Genomic DNA, 14194 nt, shown 5'->3' with positions numbered 1-14194 from the left:
AGTGATGTAAAATGCCCCAAATGAACTTGTTGTTGTTCAGTATATTGCTTTTGGATGATAAAATGAATGTGCACCTTCCCTCGTGTTATTCTGCTTTCTTCTCTCCTCCTCCCCACACAGGCTTCCAAGTTTTCCTCTGCTGAGAAAGTGGATAATCTTCTCACATTATTACTGAAAAGTCCAATCATTTCTCACAATTTCAGCGCCTTTCCAAATGAAGTCATGGATCATCATCGACAGACTGGTACGTATTGTATATAGTTCCTTACACTCTTTGGTTGCCAAAGAAGACCTTTCTTAGGGTGGCCATTCAGATACAGTAATAATGAACTTACTTTCTGATCTGTATGTAGCCCAAAGCATCCATGCAGAAGGAGAAAGTCTTAGCAAGACTACAGGAGGGGGGTAGGGGGAGAGAGAGAGATAAAAAACAAGCCAATGAAGACTGAACATGCTCAGTTGCCAAAGGTCATGGAGTGCTCTCTTGAGGGGAAACAGAGAAGGAAAGGGGGAGAATGAATTGGTGAATTCTGGAAAAGGACAGGGCTGGTTGGATGGCTGAACAAGAGAGCTCCTCAGTGTGGCATTTTGTTGCAGGTTGAGCTAAAAGTTGAATGTATGGTGGTTTCTCATGGGCAGGGGATTCATAATCACTACTAAATCAATACGTATAATGAGCTAAGAAATTCTATTGGGGGAGGCATGTTCTGAGCATGCCTGTGTCTTTGGAAAGTGACGGGTGACTGGATGTCACAATGAGAGTGACAATTGTGTCTCATTTAAGCCCGATGCTGTGTCAGGGATGAGGAAACTATGGTCCTCCAGATGCTGTTAAGCTACAAGTCCCATCAGCCCCAGCCAGTGGTCAGGGATGATGGGAATTGGAATCCAGCAGGATCTGGAGGGCCACTGGTCCCTCACCCTTGCATTCTGTGCTCCTAGCAAACACCCAACCAACTTCTTGAGCGCCCATTGTGCTCCAAGTTTTAAACTATCCCAAAGGTAAGAAGCATTGTGTGGTTCAATTTCACGATGGATAGTGTCTGGAGCCACTTTGTTTTAGAAGAGATAGGGATCGTAGCTGGATTGAGAACGTCCCTGTCTGAAACCCTGAAGAGTCACTGCTAGTTACTGTCGACTGAACAGGGTGGGCCAATGCACTGACTCAGAAGAAGGCAGCTTTCTTCGCTCATATGTTCTTCCTCTAAATACATCCCACCTGTCATAACAATTTCTACTGTGACTAAATAAATGCAATGTACATCAAGCACCAACTCTGAATGTTCAGTGTTCCAAATTCAACCTCAGAATCAGCAGCAGAGAATTTTTTTGAGGAGGACGCAGGACAGCAAATGCATTTTAGCTGTGTTGCAATTAAGAACAGACTCAAGGAGTAAGACTTCTCCACTCCCAGTAACCCTTTTCTTTAAAAGGGAGGTGCAGAAGAATGGGGTAGAGTAAAGGTAGCTGGATTCTCTGAAACCCCGCCTCCAGATGTTCCTTGCTGGCTCCTTAACACAGAGCATCTGGATTCGAAAGGATTGCAGCGCCATGCAAGTGCCTCATGCTGTGGTGAACTGTGTTTTTATGGAGATAATTGCTGCACATGCATTCAGATCCTCTCTGCTGATACTCAAGATGTAGGTTTACAAGGTCAACAGTAGCAATTATTGGTAATTACAATGGGTTCTGAACAAGGAGGGGAAATAAGCACTGTCCATTCAGTAAGAGATAACAACAAGAAAATGTGCATTTTGCTTAATAAGTAAAACACATGTGTTGGCTCTTGAATTGATGAAGAAAATAAAGGACATCTCTGAAATAAATGTGGGTTTGCCACTCACTGGGTTTGTAAGGGAGAAAGCCGAGAGATAAGTCTGGGGGGGGGGGGAACTTCGCGCATTTGGATACAACAATAGCCCTGTCCAGGAGATCCACTAACAATCCGGGACCTTATAATGTGGGGATGGGGAGCCTGGGGTGGGGCTTGCATGCACAACACCCCCTGCCCTCTTCACATGTTCATTTTGAATGCCTGAGGAAGACTGTTGTTGCAGTGACCTAGTGAAGCCTTCTGTTAGGATGCCATAGGGAACACCCAACTTGCACCTAAGTTAAAACAATGGATAGAAAAGGACTGAACTTTATCTGGAGCCCCAGGTCCTGCCTAGTTCCCTTGATTATAGGAATATATCAGTGCACTGATCAAGCAATCTGTTACAAAAAGAAAGCTCATTTCCTTTGCTTGGAGTAGCTTCCTCGTTTGTTTCACTGGAGGGAGGCGTGCCTGGATTATTTGCATGTAAATAAAACAGATTGAATTCTTTGGATTACTGAGTAATAAATACAACTTAAATAATGCATAAGGAGCATGTGAATTCCCGGCTCAAGGACCATCAGCACAGAGGGAGGTGGTGAAGCTGTGACCCTCCAGAGGTTGTTGAACCACATCTCTCAGCATCCCTGACCATAGGCCACGCTGGCTGGTGCTGGTGGGATTTGCAGTCCTACCATATCTTGAGAGCCACATGTTCCTCATCCCTGCTATCGGATCCAGAGAATATGGAGCACAGCAGGAGGTTTTGCATTCATTGCTGCCTTCATAGACCCTCTTCCTCTGAGCAGATAATGAATAATACAGCATTTGACAATGCTGTTTGGTGGTCTGGCCCGGCCCTGTGTCACCTTCCCTTGTGCTTAGCAAAGACTGCCTGACTCCTGAGTTGATGCTGCTGATCAACTGCTGCAAGGATGCATGCACAGCAAACTTTCTGTGCCATAGGACATACGTCACAGGGGAGATATGTGGGTTGTGGGTGTTTCTTTCTAGAAGGCAAACGTCAAAGTTAGGTCTAATTGCATATAATTATGCAAGATTCTTCTACATAGGAAACGCGTTAGAGATAATAGCTCAAACTATATTGCTTCCTAGCGTTTCCTACATGAAATGCTGTTTTTTTGTTTGAAACACTTAGAGCGGGGGAGTTAAGGGGCAGGTGTTTTTTATTGTTTTTTTAGAGAAATGCGGATAATAAAAGAATATCAGTTGCAATCCCATATGCACCTATCTGGAAGTAAGCCTGGATGAACTCAGTTGGGCTGAGTAGACATGCATGGGAATGTGCTGTAAATCTCCAACTTGGTTCATTCTAATATCATCTAAACCTGTGGTCCTCCAGATTTTGTGGGACTACAGTTCCCATTATCCCTGACCATTGGCCATGTTAGTTGGGATTTGTGGGAGCTGGAGTTCAACAACATATGGAGGTCAAGTGAAGGTTGCTTAATCTACTGCACTCTAAAAATGTATTTATGCCCCTTCAAATTAAGTTTGAAATAGTAGGATACAAGTGCAAAAGAGGACTGCAATATTCTGATAAAAGGCTTACATATGACACTGTCTTCTATTGAGCCAGATCATTGGTCCATCTAGCCCAGCCTTCCTCAACCTCGTACCTCCAGATGTTTTTGGCCTACAACTCCCATGATCCCTAGCTAGCAGGACCAGTGGTCAGGGATGATGTGAACTGTAGTCTCAAAATATCTGGAGGGCTGAGGTTGAGGAAGCCTGATCTAGCCTATTTTTCATTGGCAGTGTCTTTCAGCATCAGCTCTCTGAGATCCATTTAACTGGAGGTTCTTGTTGCTGTTTATATAGTACCTATGTGACTACGACACTTAACAAAGAATGGGAAGACAAGTCCCTATCCCAAGGGAAAACAACTGAAACACAGGCATCCTTTGAAATTCGCACATTTCAAAATTTTACAACGCAGTTCTCCAGCGAAATGACGTTTACAATATGCACACCTATGGGGGGGGAATGTGCATTTAAATGAATGTTTCAGTGAAAACAGCAAACAAAAATGCATCACATTAGGGAAAACTGCTTGCGGGGGGAAATCTGTACATTAGTCAAAGTTGCATACGATAATATGTTTCATAGGAAAAATTCACACTAGCATGCTGTTGAAATTTTATGAGGAGTTTTTTTTAAAAATAAAATAAAATAGCTAATTGCTACAGAAATGTAGAAAACTGAAAAATGAGAAAGTGGGAGAACCAAGATTGACAGATCACTTCTATCCCTAGGGGTGCAAGCTTGAGGTCTCAGTTTTAATTCATGATGTCTTGATGTCTTGATGTCTTGAGGTAGGTCTGAGAGAGACTCATGCTTGAAACCCTGGAGAGCTGCTGCCAGTCAGTGTAGACCATACTGAACTTGATGGACCGAAGGCCTGACTCAGTTTAAGGCAGCGGGTGGTGTTGTGGGTTAACCACAGAGCCTAGGACTTGCCGATCAGAAGGTCGGCGGTTCTAATCCCCGCAATGGGGTGAGCTCTTGTTGCTTGGTCCTTGCTCCTGCCAACCTAACAGTTCGAAAGCATGTCAAAGTGCAAGTAGATAAATAGGTACCGCTCCGGCGGGAAGGTAAACGGCGTTTCCGTGTGCTGCTCTGGCTTGCCAGAAGTGGCTTAGTCATGCTGGCCACATGATCCGGAAGCTGTACGCCGGCTCCCTCGGCCAATAAAGCGAGATGAGCGCCACAACCCCAGAGTTGATCATGACTGGACCTAAAAGTCAGGGGTCCCTTTACCTTTACCTATGTTCCTAAATTGAACATTTGGGTGTGGCTCTTTTATTGCATTGTGTGTCATGTCGGGCATTCGATTAGGATAGGGAAGGTAACTGAGATGTTTTATGAACAAAGCACAGGTTATCATTCCTCACTGTCTTCACCCTGAAATCTACCCATGCTATTGTGGATTGTTTTGTGCAATTATCCCTTGTCTTTAAAAATGTGTCTTCCTAATGATGCTGAGCAAGAACTCTGTCTCCCCCCCTCCCCATTGACACTGCTCCAGGTGCTAACAATTAAGTGCTATGTAACAATCAATTGATTTCAGTTTACCTTCTTCACAAGCATCCCAGGCAGAAAATAAAAGGGACACTTTGAGCTCTTGACCTGCTATTTTGCAGCCGTGCTTAACAACCTCATCCCCAAATGCGCAGCGACTATTACAGCTAAATAATCTGGATGCTTAGCAAACTGATATTCTTCACACATTTTAGCTGCAGTTGTAATTCTGTGCCATGGAACAAAGCTATTATATGCCCAATTATTACAGTGTATCCCCTCTAGAAATGTTGTGTTTAACTAGGCAACAAAGGGAAAGGTGCACTTAAAACTCATGGAGAACAAATATCCATAGCCTGCTTACATTGTGGAACTGCTTTCCTCCGTTTTAAAAATGAAGGAATCCACGTTGTTTATCAGCCATATTAGCTTTTAAGATATCCTCTACCTGAGCATGCACCACCATCCCTATCCTTTTACAATATACAGTGGTACCTTGGGTTAAGAACTTTAAAAATTTGTTCTGGAGGTCCATTCTTAACCTGAAACTGTTCTTAACCTGAGGCACCACTTGCATCCTGAAGCAAAGTTCTTAACTGAGGTACTATTTCTAGGTTAGCGGAGTCTGTAACCTGAAGCGTCTGTAACTAGAAGTGTCTGTAACCTTAAGTACCACTGTAGAGTCTATGTGCTTTTGACTTGTATTTCAAGGATGAACACTTGGAGATGGTAGCGACAGAGGATAGTTAATCTGGAAACAGAGGGCAATTTTGAAAGTTCTGATTGAACCACACGCAGGGATCGGCAAATTTTTTTAGCAGCAGGCCGGTCCACTGTCCCTCTGACCTTGTGGTGGGCCAGAGAAGTGGCACCGGGGGTGGGGGAGTTGGAAGAAGAGGTGAGGGGGGCAAGTAGTCCTCCTCCCCACCCTACTTTCCCTGGGGCTGCCACCACCACCACCGCTGCTTCTCGTGGGTAGACAGAGCAAGCTCGTCCGCTCCGCTATCTGGCACACAGGAGCACCAGGCAGTGGCAGTGGTGGAGGGACAATGAGCGGTGTGAAGGGGCTGGCTCCAGAGAGGGGTTGCTTAAAATGGCGCTCAACAACAACAAACCTCTGGTTACGTGAAACATATACAATAAACACACAAGATGTTACCGGCTGTACGTTGCTATACTATGCTATAAGATCCACTATCCTGTGATATCATATATGAGTTAGTACTACTGATGAAGCCTAGGATGACGAAACAAGGCTAATATTCTGGAAATCCTTGTCTTAGACTGTGTGAAAGGATTCTGTGGAACTGCAGCAACCTTTCATGTGGATTGTTGGACTCTATGAACAGACAGGTGGAATAGACACTTTCACATATATGGACCTTATGCATAAACTGATTAGAGAATGAACTGATCCACTGGGTCTTCTACTTTTTCCGTTGAACTTTATGAACTACTTCTGTTGAAATCTACAATTCAATACAATGAATAGTATATATTATTTTTTCAAACATACAGCCGGTTATGTCTTGTGTGTTTATTGTACAGTGGTACCTCGGGTTAAGAACTTAATTCATTCTGGAGGTCTGTTCTTAACCTGAAACTGTTCTTAACCTGAAGTACCACTTTAGCTAATGGGGCCTCTCACTGCTGCCCCGCTGCCAGAGCACAATTTCTGTTCTCATCCTGAAGAAAAGTTCTTAACCCGAGATACTATTTCTGGGTTAGTGGAGTCTGTAACCTGAAGCATCTGTAACCTGAAGTGTCTGTAACCCAAGGTACCACTGTAAAATGGTACTCAGCCAGCCCAGCCCCCTTTCTCCTCTAGGCAGGGCAGGGAGAAGCCAGGAGGAGGGAGGGAGGCACCACTGCCGTGGTTTGTGGGGGGGGGGAATGGAATGGTGCAGGGGGCGAAATGGCGCAGCCCAAACGAACAGAATCCCCACGCCGATCCACGGACCATCCGCAGGCTGGATCCTGAAGGCAATTGGGCCTGATCCGGCCCACAGACCTTAGTTTGCCGACCCCTGAACCATAGCTTTTTTAATTCTTCATTTATCACATTTGCACCCCTCTTCGCCCTCCAAAGAGATTTTCCCCAAGTTACCCTTACAACAGCTGTGTGAGGCAGGGCCAACGTCACCCACATAGCATCATGTCTTATCAGGCATTTGAATGTGGGTCTCCCAAGTCCATTGTCTACCATACCACATGACTCCTTCATTTGTGAACGACCTTCCCCATGCTCTCAAGTTTGCAATATGATCTATAGACTTTCTTTTTTTAAAAAAAGGTTGGAAAGTGTTGTTGTTTATGCATGCTTTTTCACCCAATGCAGACTCACACTTGGAAGAGCTTCCTACTCTTCTCCACTGTGCAGCTAAATTTGGATTAAAGAAGCTTACTGCTTTTCTTCTCCAATGTCCTGATGCAATTCAAGCTAGCGGGATAGCCAATAAGTACAGAGAAACCCCAGCATCTATTGCAGAAAAGTATGGCTATAAGGAGATTCAGAAAATCATCACCGAATTGTCAGTAAGTACCTACTTATCCATAATACTCATATAAAATGTGTAACCAACGTCTTACAAACTCACAGTGCAGCCAATTTGGTTCAAAAGAGGTGGGGGCAACTGTCCTATTTAGGGATTCCAGGAATATTGATTTTTCCTAAAGAAAGGGGAGCATATTCATTGCTGTGGAATTGGCATTTGGATGTCTGAACAAGAAGGAGACAGTGATATAATCAGATATATGTTGGCTTTTACTTCCACACACTGAGGTTCTGCTAATGGTGCACGTAGCATAGAAGAACAGTCCAGTTCCATAAGAGTATGTATTGTCCCAGGTCTCTGTGCTTTGTGAGATGTCTGCGGTAGTGACTTGGATCCACTTGCAGTGATTGCAGTGAGAGTCAGTGTGGCGCAGTGGTTAGACCACCGGACTAGGACCTGGGAAACCAGGGTTGAAATCCTCACTCAGCCATGAAGCTCACTGGGTGCTCTTGGGCCAATCACTGCCCCTCAGCCTTACCTACCTCACAGGGATGTTGTAGGGATTAAATGAGGTGGTGGAGAACCACGTACACCACCTTGACCTTATTGGAGGAAGAAAGGTGGACTATACATGCAGTAAATAAATATTCACTTTTCCAGATTAAATGGTCCAAATTTGCAATGCCAGCCTGTGGGGTAGCAGATATACAGTATTCATGAAAATAAAGAAACAGGCTTTGTACAACTGTGTCATTTTTCATGACATAATAGGATATTGTTTTCCTTTAAAAAATGTAGGCATGATCCATCCAAAGTGAAGCACTTTTTATTTTATTTATTTTATTTGTGAGATGTGTGCAGTAGTGACTTGGATCCACTTGCAATGATTGCAGTGAGAGTCAGTGTGGTGCAGTGGTTAGACTGTCGGACTACGACCTGGGAAACCTGGGTTCAAATCCCCACTCAGCCATTTTATTTTATTATTTATTAAATCCGTATATCACCCTTTATCTGAAGATCTCAGGGAAATCCACAGCATAAAAACGCAAGATAGAAACACGAAGTCCATTATGAAAACAAGAACAAAAGCAAAGCAAACCAATGACTCCCCCAAAACACATTTAAAAGGATATAGGATGCTAATTCGAGGTTTTTATTCTATGCATGTCTACTGAGGAACAAGTCCCACTGAGATCAATAGGGCTTCCTTCCAGATATGTGCATGTGGGATTGCAGACTTAAATTCCCACTTATTTCAATGGGAAAGAAAATAGAACCTGCGCTCAGACCTTTCACATTGGAGTCAATGAGACATAAATGCACTTGTGCCCCCTAAGTGGACTGGTGTTGCCAAAGACATTTATCTCCTTCTCAGCTTCTTGCATTATGCAGCCAGAATGTCCATATTCATTTCTTAATCACAGAAGGAGGAAAGGAGAAAGAACAGCTTGCCCAGCATGTGAGCTTATTATGGGAGTTCATCTAGGCTGGCCTCAGGCAGCGTCAGGCAGGGCCTGTTTCTCTACTGAAATGGTGTGGAAGGGATCCAAGTACAAAGAATATAAATCCACAGTTAAAGCAAAGAAATAATAATGTGGGGGTGCAAGGGATGGAAGCCACCACGTGTTATGTGTACGTCATGCAGATTGTTCAGTGTATAAGCTTCCTGTCTCTTTGATGCAACCCTGGGAAATAAAGAAAGGCTTTGCTTCCCAAAGCTGAGGTTGAAAATGACAGTGTAAAAAGGGGGGGGGGGTTGTAGATCGTAGCTCATGCTAGCTAAGTCACTTAGACAAGGCACATGGAGTCCAGAAAGAAAAGTCCTGATAGCACTTTACTGAGCAAACTGAACAAAACCAGTGTATAATTGGTGGAGAAAGGGACAGAGAGGTTTTTGTCTTTCTTAGATCAGGCCTTGTACAGAGAAAGGAGGCATTCAGCCAAACTTGCAGAGGAAAAACTCTAACAGAAATACACAGCCAATCAGAGCACATTTTACCTCACTGAAAGAGATTTCGCCACGCTGCCTGGTTGCTAAGCAACACTATGACAGTGCAGCGTCTGACTGGGTGGTGGGTGTGGTTCCCCACACTGATTTAAATGATCAGGGTTATTTGTTTTTTGTTTTTTAAAAAATGAGCATAGGTTGTCCTATTTGTGGTATTGAAAATTTATTTTCATTCCAGTCACAGTGACTGGCACCCCTAGTGTTGCTCTTTTGTTTTGTTTTTCTAATATATAGTGCTGAATGAAAATGACTTCTCCCACCCCTCCTTTCACTATCCCATTTGCAGGTTAAAAATGGAGGGGGGCGTGTTAGACAATGGAGCAGGGTTAGACAATATTTCAAGGTGATTAATTCTATAAAGGGGTTGCAGGAATGGGCTTACCATTGGTGGGATCCTAACCCACTCCTTTTAAACAACTACATTTCATCAAGGATGTGGCGGCGGCAATGTCTGTGAATGAAATTTTCATTATGTCTCTAATAAAAATGCCCCCTTCCTGAATCCCATTAATCCTCTGACAAATTCCCCATGGAAAATTGCCCTCAGCTATGGTAGCCCTTTTCACCCCCACCCAACTCAAACTGAAAATTCTCTCCAAAAAACTTTCAGTTCAACACAAGTGTTCCTGTTCTTTTATTTTTTAAAAAATGCCTTCCCTCGCAGTATTTAGATTAGTTCTTAGGTCTGAGTCAATTATAGCTGTTTGTCCTATAGTACCTTCCTGCGGTGTTCATTTCAGTTTGCCAACCAACCAGGCAGGCAGGAAACCGAGCCTAGCTGGGTTTCAGACCTCTAGGCCAGTTGCCAGAAGCTTTTGACTAAAAGGCAGGATTTTGTGCTCTTGCCAGAACGATTTTCAGTAAAGCTGGGAAGTTTTTCCCCCACTTAGTTTACATATTTGAACAATGCAACAACAGTGGCAGTGGGTCATTGTTCTCATGGGGTCTACACATAGGCATCTGATTGGTCACTGTGGAAACACAACTGGATTTTACGGGCCTTTGGTCTAATCCAGGAGGGTCTGCCTTATGTTCTTATGCATACCTACTAAGGCTGCACCTTCTCTTCATTTTGTGCTCTGGAGCTAGACTTGAGCTAGAAGTCTTCAGATGAGACTCTGTTGCTTGGAATGGTGGTGGTGGATAGGAACGTAGGTGGGCAAAATGGCTCCCCTTTTGCTCACTGCTTTTAAAAAAAACATGGCTAGTTTTGCAGAAGCGGTTTAGTCATGCTGGCCACATGACCCGGAAAGCTGTCTGTGGACAAACACCGGCTCCCTTGGCCTGAAGTGAGATGAGCACTGCACCCAATAATCACCTTTGACTGGACTTAACCGTCCAGGGGTCATTTACTTTTTACCTTTACCTTAATACAGATGTGAGGAACCTGTGACCCATCACATGATGTTGGATTCCAACTCCCATCATCCCTGACCATTGACCATCCTGACAGGGGCTAATGAGAACTGGAGTGAGTCCAAGAGCATCAGGAGATCCATAGGTCCATAATACTTTGGATTTGACTTTGTGCAAGAGGCTCAAAAGGAGTTGGCTAACACCTTCCCCCCCCCCCTAGAAATCTTATTGCCAAACTGCAACCAAATGTTAGGCTAGAACTACAGGTCCTCTGGAAATTGTGAGGTTGGAACTCACCAGCTGAAAGGAAAATAGCTGATCTATGCTATCTTCATTTGTTTATGACTGCAGAATGCTTTCATTTCACTGTACTAATATAATGCAGAGGAATATGGAAAAGCAGTCACTCTTTCCTTGTGGCCTGGAGCCAAACTTAACGATTCATCTTATCCTTCCAGGAATTTCCCCATTAGAGTTTTAAAGCTGGTCCTCATACATAATGCAAGTGGTTTTGAACCTGGGGCTTATTTTAACATCAATAGCAATGCTCGATTTTTCTGCCATGGAACTACTCAAGATGTACAGGTCTAATGATATTTTGAACTTCTAAGCTAGGCTCAGAAGCAAACTTTGAGAGCCCAGGAAAACTCAATGGCTGAACGGTGCAGGGATTCTTGGCAGTGCCCATCCTCCACACAACAATTTGAACCATCCTCTTCCACCACTGAAGCCCAACCCTGCCACTGCCCAAACACATGGCATCCCTTCCTCTTGGGGCTGGTATGAGAGCAGTATGGTTGTTATAAGAGTAGATGTAGAAGAGATGAAAAGTAAGCCTTTCTCCTTGTCTTAGGCAAATTTCCCCAATTTACCTCCAAACATTTCTAAGTCTCCATAACGCATTAAGGACCACAGCTCAGTGGAAGTACATCTGGTTTGCATGCACAAGGTCCCAACTTCAATCCCAAGCAACTTTAGATAGGGCTAGGGAAGACGCCTGTCTGAAATCCTAGCCAGCCACTGACAGTTAGTGTCAAGAATGATTGTGCTAGATCAGGGGTCAGCAAACTTGTTCAGCAGGGGGCCGGTCCACTGTCCCTCAGATCTTGTGGGGGGGCAGATTATTTTTTTGGGGGGGGATGAATGAATTCCTATGCCCCACAAATAACCCAGAGATGCATTTTAAATAAAAGCACACATTCTACTCATGTAAAAACACACTGATTCCTGGACCGTCCACAGGCTGGATTGAGAAGGCGATTGGGCCGGATCCGGCCTCCAGGCCTTAGTTTGCCTACCCATGTGCTAGATAAACTAGAGGTAGCTAATGTGATGCCCTTCAATTGTCATTGGACTACAACTCCCATCAGGCCCTGCTAGTATAATGGTCAGGGATTACGGGAGTCTAGCAACAACTGAGATAGACCAATGTTCTGAGTCAGTACAGGACACCTTCCTCTCTTCCCTTAGTAGTCCATTTTTTTTAATTTTTAAAAAGTGGTGGTTAGGGTAGCTGCAGTTCTTCCAAGGTCTCCTGCAATTTGCTCAGAAGGACATAAGATGAGCCTGCTGTATCAGGCCAATGGCCCATCTGGTCCAGCATTAAGTTCTCCATGGCCAGCCAGATGGTTATGGGATGGTCAAAAGCAGATTCTCATCACATGAGCACTCTCTCTTCCCTGCAGTTTCCAGCAACTGGAATTTGGAAACACAACTGCCTCCAACTATAGCTCAATCTAGGTGTGGTCATGTGTCCTACATTGTAGAGGACAGTTCTCTTTTTAAAGGATGTCAGAGAACATACCGTATTTTTCGCCCTATAGGATGCACTTTTTCCCCTCCAAAAATGAAGGGGAAATGTGTGTGCGTCCTATGGGGCAAATGCAGGCTTTCGCTGAAGCCTGGCGAGCGAGAGGCATCGGTGCGCACTGACCCCTCTCGCTCTCCAGGCTTCAGGAAGCTATCCGCAAGCCTTGCAAGCCCGGGGGAGTTCCCGTGGGCTCGCAAGGCTTGCGGGCAGCAGCCTGCAGCCCGGAGCACGGGGTGCCCTCCGGAGGATGCCCCGTGCTTTGGGAAGGTGTCCGCAAGCCTCCCGCGCCTGGCGGAAGGTCCTGCTGGGCGCGCGAGGCTTGGGGCGGCAGCCTGCAACCCGAAGCACGGGGTGCCCTCCGGAGGACGCCCCGTGCTTCAGGAAGATATCCGCAAGCCTCCCGCGCCCGGTGGGAGGTCCTGCCGGGCGCGCGAGGCTTGGGGCGGCAGCCTGCATCCCGAAGCACAGGGAGCCCTATGGAGGACGCCACCTGCTTTGGGAAGGTGTCCGCAAGCCTCCCGCGCCTGGCGGAAGGTCCTGCCGGGCGCGCGAGGCTTGCAGGCAGCAGCCTGTTCTGGGGGCTGGGGTTGGGGGAAGCTCGGGCTTCCCCCGCGCCAGCCCCACGCCTGGGAGAGGGATTTTTTTCCTTTATTTCCCCCCCCCAAAAAAAAAAACAGGTGCGTCTTATGGGGCGGTGCGTCCTATGGGGCGAAAAATACGGTACTTAGTGTTGGTGCTGACATTTAAAGCCCTAAACGGCTTCGATCCAGTATATCTGAAGGAGCATCTCCACCCCCATCATTTTACCCAGACACTGAGGTCCAGCACTGAGGGCCTTCTGGTGGTTCCCTCACTGCGAGAAGCCAAGTTACAGGGAACCAGGCAGAGGGCCTTCTCGGTAGTGGTGCCCTCCCTGTGGAACGCCCTCCCACCAGATGTCAAAGAGAACAACTACTACCAGACTTTTAGAAGACATCTGAAGGCAGCCCTGTTTAGGGAAGCTTTTAATGTTTGGTGTATTGCAGTGTATTAGTATTTTTTTGGAAGCCGCCCAGAGTGGCTGGGGAAGCCCAGCCAGATGGGAGGGGTATAAATAATAAATTATTATTATTATTATTATTATTATTATTATTATTATTATTATTATTATTATCTGACCCAAGTCCAGTTTAAAGATAAAGAACCATAATTAGGAGGGAGAGTAAGAGAAGCCTTGTCCATCAATCCATAGCTCTTCCATGCTTGCTCTGAAGAGCGGACATAGGTCACCTTATCACAGTCTTCCACATCAAGGTGAGATATATTGTATTGCTATTTAAATTACAATAATTATGCTGTGATTCTTCCACAGTTTGACTTCACCCCTGGAGGCACACGCCATTGTCTCTCATGACAGATGGATGCCAGCACTTATTTCCAAATTTACGCAGAAAGTAGCCTATGGAAATCTTTGTCCTGTTGTTGGTACTGCATTTCCTTTTGAGAGGGACACATGTGTAAATGGGTTACCTTGGTTCCTGTAGACCACCACACTCCGTCATGCTATTAGTGTGTGAATACTGACTTAGAGTTTTCTTTTAAAAAAATAACTAGGCTAGTTAAAACAAAAAGCAAAACAAAACAAAACAAAAAAACAGAAACAAATTTGATATGCAAATTCCCTCGGG

The 14194-nt window shown here is 45.0% G+C and overlaps 1 protein-coding gene across 1 annotated transcript in view; it reads left to right on the top strand.

The window, feature by feature from the left end:
* Positions 1–14194, top strand: part of BANK1 (B cell scaffold protein with ankyrin repeats 1) — a 172828-nt gene that overhangs the window by 65975 nt on the left and 92659 nt on the right. The window contains exons 6-7 of the mRNA XM_081209344.1: positions 121–244; positions 7197–7393. Coding sequence (XP_081065470.1) covers positions 121–244; positions 7197–7393 — 321 coding nt within the window. The remainder of the gene's footprint in view (positions 1–120; positions 245–7196; positions 7394–14194) is intronic.

This window comes from Podarcis bocagei, assembly GCF_964188305.1.
Source record: "Podarcis bocagei genome assembly, chromosome: 9".
NCBI lineage: Eukaryota > Metazoa > Chordata > Lepidosauria > Squamata > Lacertidae > Podarcis > Podarcis bocagei.
The sequence above is the reverse complement of the archived record's forward strand: the minus strand, read 5'-3'. Positions and strand labels throughout refer to the sequence as shown.